This window comes from Oreochromis aureus, linkage group 8 (assembly GCF_013358895.1).
Source record: "Oreochromis aureus strain Israel breed Guangdong linkage group 8, ZZ_aureus, whole genome shotgun sequence".
NCBI lineage: Eukaryota > Metazoa > Chordata > Actinopteri > Cichliformes > Cichlidae > Oreochromis > Oreochromis aureus.
This window is the reverse complement of record NC_052949.1, coordinates 3,865,587-3,873,733: the sequence shown is the minus strand read 5'-3', so window position 1 is coordinate 3,873,733 and position 8,147 is coordinate 3,865,587. Positions and strand designations below refer to the sequence as shown.

Here is an 8,147-nt window from a genome sequence, read left to right as displayed (position 1 = left end):
GCCCGGTTGGTGACTGGTTGCTGTCAGCTACTGTAGGTGAAACTGGTTGCAAAGAGGTGCAGCTCCGAAAACCTCCTCCTTGCAGTTTCCTTACCTGCTAGCAGGTTGCTCCAGTCAACTGTAATTTAAATGAAAGATGCCCTGTTGTCTGCAAAGCCATGCAAAATCAATACGAACATTTTAGCCTAATTTTAAAGGTAACCAAGTGTTCTGTATAATAAATGCAGTTGTAGCATTTGTATTAAACCAAACGGTCCCATTGAAAACTGTCTGCCGTCTCTGCCTCCATGACCTTTGACCTTATAGAACAGATTGTAACAACAGAGCAAACAGAGCTTATTGTGTAAAAATACCTTTTTTATTGAATTTCCATCATTACAATTGCACACAATCAGTTTGAGCAATTTAAAATATTTATAGAAATTCATTGAGCTCTAAATGAACAGTCATCAGTCTTTAGCAGAGGCTTAAAAGACGTGTAAATATACTGAGAACTTCACTTCCCGTGGGGCACAGCATCCCGACCCCCCGAACCCACCCGACAGCAACAAAAAAAGGCCCTCTTCCACGTACAGTAGCATCTCTGGATCATTTTGCAACCTCCCACCCCCCCTCCCCGAATAAAGGAACACGACACCGCAAACATCACATACAGCTGTGTGTACCAGCAGTTTACCACCTGCGACTGAGAAACAGAAAGCGCCACGGTTCACAAGTCTCGTTGTAGTTTTCGACAGACGGCTCAGCACGGTTCACAGACGACAGATTTACACTCGATATAATCCGGCCAAACGCACGTCCAAAGGCCTGGAGGAGCCTCCCACACAAAGCAGGCTTTTTGATGTATTTCATTCATCTGCTGACGCATTTGGAGGACGAGGAAGAAGGTGAGCAAAATTTCCTGATTCTCTGTCTGACATTCAAAATCAAAAAAAGAAGAAATAAATAAATGCGTGACGTTCCAGTAAAGAACAATCGTCTACTGGATTTAACGGATGCCTGCTGTTGGATGCTGCACAGATGAACTTGGAGGTTAAGAGGGTGAATTGTGGTGGGATGTGAAAACAGATTGCTCACTAAGGACAGTTTCCACTCGGACATCCTACCCTTGCTGACCCACAGCGACCGAGGTTTACTCAGCAGGTGAGAGCGGGTCACAAATAGACTCATGGATGGGAATTCCCACGTGCAGGCAGGCAGCACTGAAACAAAAAGGAAAACCGTTCTCTGGGTGCAGCTCTGACGAAGGAGGAGAAGCATGATGACTGTTTTATTTGGCAGCATCTTCCCAAAGAGGAAGAGCAAAGTAAAGATAGCAGAGTTCTCTGGCCAGCACACCGATGGATAGACAAATGTGCACACACACACACAGAGGAAAATCCCATGTGACGTGTGATTAGACTCGACTCTTTTCTCATTACAGCCTATTGAGAAGTGAACATGAATCAACTGTGGACCAGAAATGTCAGCGCTGAGCAGAGGAAACAAAGAGTTGCGTGGAGTTAGAAGGGTCTCAGACAAAACCTGCTGTGTTTCTCATTAGTGTGTGTGTGTGTGTGTCGTCTGTACAACTGTCCTTCGTGGAAACCCAAATATATAATTTAATAAAATGCTTCTTTTCAGTGTAAGAGAAACTAAAGTAGCTTTAAGTTATGAAGAACTTGATGCACAAACTGAACAGCAACCACGTAAAGTCAGTCTCGTGCTTCTGTCTGTATTTCAGTAGCACGTGTCCCATTAGTGAGCTGCATACATTATATATTCTTGTGTTTTGGCAGAACAAGCAAAATTACACAATTCAAATGATTTCTTCAACACAAATCTTAAGATTTTTTTCGGAATTATTTTGTGGAAAAAATTTGTGAAACTACAAAAAAAATGCAATTTAGCATGTGCACATTGTGTGGACATGTTTGGGAAGCGGCGTGCGATCCAAAAAGATTTTCCAGGAATGTCATAATTCTGACTTTTATGGCTTCATATTGTACAAACAGTGGCAACTATAAAATATTTAATTTAATCTCCTCTGAACTGAAACCATAAACTTAAATTTTCCCCACACTAAACCCACTTAAAGTTGTACAAGCTCTCGGCAGACGTTCGGTCACGCCGAGTGAAGCCATTTTCACACGTGAACGCAGGTCAGGACGCTGGCCGAGGCTGCCCTCGCACCGAGCAGACAACAGGAAGCTGCCTGTCTTCTGACACCCAATCAGCAGTTAGTCAGCTCTACACTCACAGTAAACTCTGTTTAACCTTCAGGTGACTGAGTGACCTCATTAATAACCCCGGCCGGTTTAAAAAGATGCTGCCACATCTTTTTAAACCGCTTCTCCTACAGAGTGTCGTTTAGAGGAATTGGCCTCGTGGTGGAGCAATGAGTTTAACGACTACATTGTGATGTTTGTGGTGAATCAGCGCTAACAGAACGAGCGCTGTGATTTACTGCTGCGTAAGGCTTGAAGCAAATACTTGAGGCCAAAAGTCAGAGTGAAATAGCTGTGTGGCCTTTGTCTGCATCAAAGACAAAAAGACATCAGAATCATTTAAAAACCTTTCATAGATAAATGAAACAGGTCAGGTATGATAAACAAAATTAGTGCAATACAAAATCAGTCCTGTGTAAAAACAGGGTCATAAATGAGACTGAGGCTTCAGGTTTACGTTTGCATCCTTGCAGCCTGCAGAGCTTGTGTGAAAATGGCTCATTTTTATTTAGACTAAAGGGTTTACACTAAATTTACACTAAAGGGTTTTGGTTTCGTTTCCACGGTGGCACCAAATGTTTCCACTGATTTATATTTGTGGGCAAGAATCACTAGAAGGCTGCGAACCTGTAACATGATAACCAAACGTGATCGGCTTTTGCAAAAAGGTTTTTCACAATAAAAGCCTTTGCTCTGTAACAGGTTTTCGTCGGGTCAGTGTCACCCTTCATCGTTGATGTTGACAGCTGTACAGACTAAGCATGGCTGACCAGTGCAAACAGCAGCAAAAACAAACTGAGCAGTTGAAGAAAATCTTGGTATTATTTGAGAATTTTTACAGTATCACAATTTCAGTTAAATAAAAGTCAGAGCCTCTAACTCCAAACTCTCTCTCTCTCTCTCAAAAAAAAAAAAAAAAGATGGAAAATGACCACACAGAGGGCAACCCTTCATCGACTGAATGACTGCTTCCTTACAGTAACACACTCGTAAATGTGACAATGTGATATGACTCCTCGGTACAGTGCAAAACATCACAGCAAATTGCAGTGTCAGTGGGTCCAGGACAGGAACTGAAGGACCAAAACAGTGTTTAAGCATCAATCACGAAGACAGACAAGTGTTTCAATGTAAATGTACACCACAGAAATGTACTGTTAGGCACTTAAAACACCTACAAACACCACATAAACCTAAATCCACTGCTCCGAGTCCACGCGTGCCATGACGAGTCCGACTACCTTTCCCGGCCCCCTAAGCCTGGCTCCAGCTCTTTGGTCACATTTGCTAAGTTAGTGAAAAATGGTGATTAACCTAATGGAAAAAAAAGATTCTCGAGGCTCGACCTGTGACAGATAATTTCGCTCTGCTTCCAAAAAGTGTGACTTGAATTTTGTTAATTTCATCATGGACTAAAAACACTAGGGGCAATTAAAAGTCTCTCCAGTATATTTCCATCTTCGGTACAGAAATGCACTAATGAGGAAGCCCTTAAATGTCCTCGCCGCGGTGACTTCTGTCTGCCACCAGTCCTCACATTCAACTTCACCACAGAGAAACAGTTGGTGAAGTCAGAAAATGAGAACTATAGACGAAAAATAGAGGACGGTGAGAGCTTTATAAAGAAAAATAAGGAAGCTTTGCAAGGCGGGCATGGGCGTGTTCGCAGTACTTCAAGGAATTATCTAAGCCAAAGGTTGTGGGACTGGAGCCCAACGGGGAACAGGTTATAGGGTGAAAGGAAGGTTTTTACTCTGCATCAAAACAGGAAACTTCCCTGATAACATGACAGAGCGGACTGTACTCGACTGAGGGCAGGAGACTTTGTTTTGGAGGCTGGCAAAACAGCAGAGAGAACATTATTTCTTTTAAATAGAGCCCCAGATGTCCACAGATGATGTTTTCGGGGTAAATGTGGTTGCTCAGTCGTAAAAATGTCCTGGTTGACAAAAAATAAAAGCTAAAAACACATTTTTTCCAACCATGAATCCATGAGTTTAAAGTCCGTTAGAAATCTCAAACATGTCTAAGCTCTGCATCGACTTCAGTTTAGTTCAATAGCGAAAGGTTGATGGGCGCCAACGTTTCTGCTGTTCACTTGGTTACGAGACGGTTCGATCAGACACCCACATGGGTCTCACAGCGTTCCGGATCACTGTGTTGGAGTCCGTGGTGACTAATTTCCGGACAATCAAAGGTGTTGTACCCGCACGCTGAGGTAGCATGTTGGAGCAGCGCTGCCTCCCAGGAAGAAGATCCGAGTAAGCTGAAGTGTTGAGGAGGAAACGTGTCCTCTGACTTCTTAATCAAAGCTCATCATTATTCAGACGTCTTCTATGAGTTTAACATGTTCTTGAACTTCAGGGAGGACAGCTAGTCGGGTAAAGGCCCAGTGCCACACAGGTTTGTTTATTCCGACTACATTTCCTGTGTGTTTGAAGCCTCTACACAATGAGGCATCAAGTCCAACTGGGTCCTAAGTCAGCTTTAATCGGGTTCAGGGAGGGGTGTGTGTCTGTTTTGCTGCTGCACGTCTCACTTCTGTGTTTCAATATCTGAGACCCGGACGGATGCGTGCACAGTATGATCCTGGAGACAGGAACGCTGGAATGGAAAACTGAAGTCTTCTTTATGGACGTGGTAACGAAGAATTAGGAGCATTGTCATCTCCTTCCAGTTTGTTAACTGGAGTTTGTGTTTTCTCTCAGTTAGCTCTGGTTACGGCTGAGATTGTTTGTGTTTGCAGGTGTGTATACCGGATCTGTTCCGATATTAGCAGCAAAATCAGACCACGCCTGAGGGAGTGTTGGCAGACATGAGTGTCTGGGGGAAAGCCTTTTGTTGTGATTGCCTAAAACAGGAATAGATACAGCTTTAAATGGTGCTGATGTCCAGAGTTTAACAGCAACCCTAACAGCTAAATTGACTGAAGGTGGACCACCGAGTTTTAGGGTTTGTGGTTGTATAGTGACGATTTATCGATGCTGTAACGTCGAGCAGAGTCGGGGCTAAAAGTCCTGTCAGTTCATTTGGTTGTCAGAACAGATTAGAAGTGTTTTTGGTTCAGTTTTTGCCACAGTTTAAGGCCCCAAAAGTCAAAATTAGAAGAAACTACGTGATAATTCAACAATATAATGTTTAAAAGGCGTGAAGATGATGTAAATCCTCAAACCAGGACAAAGCCTTGCCGCTCTGCCACTTAAAACACTTCAAGTTTCCCGTTTTGACATCAGAGTAATTCTTACATGAAATCTAGAAGGCATCAGCTCGGCCTCCACAGAAATCACTGCGAGAAAGAAGCCAAGAACAAAGGCAACGAGAGAGATGAACACAAGCATAAAAACATAAAACACAGACAATCGAGCATGAACTACAGTACAACAAGGAACACAACGTGGGATTATGATGCCATGCAGCGTGTGAGGAGGGAGGGAGCGGATCCCTGCATCATTCTTAACATGTCATTTTCCTTAGACGGTTTCTATATAGAGGCACACAGAAGGCTTGCAAGTTACAGATTAAAAGCATTTCACGTGTTTGAGCCAAGAAGAACACGACCAAAAAAACAAAGAAAAACAAAAACCATACACAGCTCACACAAACACATGAGAAGAGTCTCGAATGGTTCGGTCAAGTTTCCAAAGGGAAAACAGCAGTTATAATAAATAAGAGAAACTGCAGTAAGTATGTCGAAGGGGGGAGAAAAAACCTGGATCTAAATAATAACAATAATTAATATTAATAATAATAATAATAGCAATAGTATCCAGTTCTTTTCATGGTGAGTGGAGAGGGTTGTGATTGGCTCAGTACAGACAACAAGGAGAAAATCTTCCCCCACACAGTCCACACGCACACACAAACACACACCCCAGTGTGTGTGAGCGACACGAAGCTGCACGGCTGCGACTCGGCTCCGGCTTTGTCTCAAAGATCTGCGATTCAGCTTCACGCAGGGCCGATCAGGGATGGAGCAGTCAGTGGCTTCAAACCAGCCAAAGCTGCTGGACCTCAGAATCTCATACCTTTTGGAATCTATTGGAATTTGGTGTGTTTGGCTACATTACTTTACAATATTACAGTAAAGTGTAAAAATTTGATCCCTATTCTGAACTTTCATTATTCTCACATCTTTTGTTTGGTTTTTTTTTGGGGGGGGGGGTCAAATTAAAAATACATTAAAAATAAATGGGCGTGTTTGAAACCAGCAGTCATCGTTGAGTTTGCTGACACCCCGACCACATGGGCACAGTCACACCAAAAAGCACAACTTCACAATTTATTTAGACACCTTTCAAATTACAGAAGGTTGCTGACACGGTGGCGTCATGGTGGCCATTTCCATCTTTAATATACAGTCTATACTTGTACCCGACTACCGTACTAACTAGTTTTAAAATAAAGCTCTTTATTACGTGCTTCACATTTGAACATGACGTGCAGATGCACAGCCGCCTGTACTGTTAAAGCAACCTAAGAGTGTAGCCTGCCTGTTGAGCTCTTACAGGCACAGCGAGGCTGCAGAAAATCCATAAAAAAAATTTGCGGAGCACGAAAACTGCATTTTTACTTGCATCTGGAGCCGTGCAGCTCTGTGAACATGCCCCCCCCACACACACGTCATGCACGAGCTCACACACATTCACGCTCACAGGCAGCCAAGAGCCCAAAACGTGTAGTTGACCTCCACTGTAATCAGGGGGGAAAGCAGTGTAAGTGCAGTACCTCTTTGTGACCACTGGGGGGAGCCCCTGAAGTCAACAATCGGACTCTCCGTTCCTCACTGGCCACATGAGCCCGTTTTTACCCAGAGAGATATTCTGTACATGCAGTCAATTAATAATCTGATGCAACACTTGCTTCGAGTATGCAAACATTTAGATTATACACAGATAGATTATATCATTCTTCTTTTTTATATAATCTGCACATCTTCTCGCTTCTGCTTTTCAGCAAAAAGAAACTATGACTCGACCCTTGTGGAGGCCACAGAGTCAGCGCGCTAACAACAGCGCTCGAGGAGGAGCACGGCGGCGGGGCAAATCGAATCAAAGAGGGAGGCTTTGCATACACACATCATAAATTACTCCAGATTTTGTGTGAGGCTCCCGTCTCCCAAATTCCTCCCAACGTGCCAGGTGATGCACAGAGGGGGGGCTGAGGCCAGGTGGGGGGCGGGGACAGACTCCTCGTTCTGCTTCGTCAGCGGCTCCTCTGGGCTCCGTTTGTCTGCCACTGGAGGGAGGGGTGAGAGGGAGTCCTGCGGGTAAATGGGATGGGGGGGGGGGCTGCGATTGGTGCTTTTTCTTGGATTTTTTTTTTTTTCCTCTTTTTTAACAGATCCCCCCCCTCCCTCCAGTGCACTCAGTCTCCCAAGATGACTTTCACAAAGCTAGCCACGTCGGTTTCTTTGGCCTCGTGGGAGGTGAAGAAGAGATGTTGCTGAGGAGGAAACGGACACCGAGTTAGTCGGGAGCGAAATCAGAAAAAAGCAATTAAAGCATCAATTCCTTGAGCTTTGAGGCTGCTGTGTTGCAGTTTGCATTGTAATTATGATAATTAGAGCTCTTTTTTTTTTTACCTGTTTTGAATCTAATTTTAGTTTTTGACACTTGGTTTTAAATATATTTGTTGTCATCTCTTGCAGTGACACCTTTGTTACCTTTTCTGGTCAATTTGTAGCTGGTTGCCATAATTGTAACGGCACTTTTTGCATCTTTATGTGGACATTTTGTATTTGTTTTTAGTCAGTTCATGAATCTTAGTTGTAAACAATCCGATTGTTGCCCTTATGCACCGATTTCACATGTATGTGCATCATTTTGCTTCTATTTGTGCCACTTCGTTGGTGACTTTGCAGCTCTTAATTCTGTGTCTTCTGTTAATTTCTAGTCATTTGGGTTTTATTTTGCATCACTTGGTCATTTTAGACCTTGCAGG

The 8,147-nt window shown here is 43.4% G+C and overlaps 1 protein-coding gene across 2 annotated transcripts in view; it reads right to left on the bottom strand.

Annotated features, from left to right (window-relative positions):
- Positions 1-336: 336 nt before the first annotated feature.
- The window catches only part of map2k6 (mitogen-activated protein kinase kinase 6), a 43,274-nt gene continuing 35,463 nt past the window's right edge, over positions 337-8,147 (bottom strand). For both annotated transcript variants that reach the window (XM_031750438.2, XM_031750439.2), the window contains one exon: positions 337-7,649. In XM_031750438.2, coding sequence (XP_031606298.1) covers positions 7,572-7,649 — 78 coding nt within the window. In that variant the 3' untranslated portion in view covers positions 337-7,571. The remainder of the gene's footprint in view (positions 7,650-8,147) is intronic.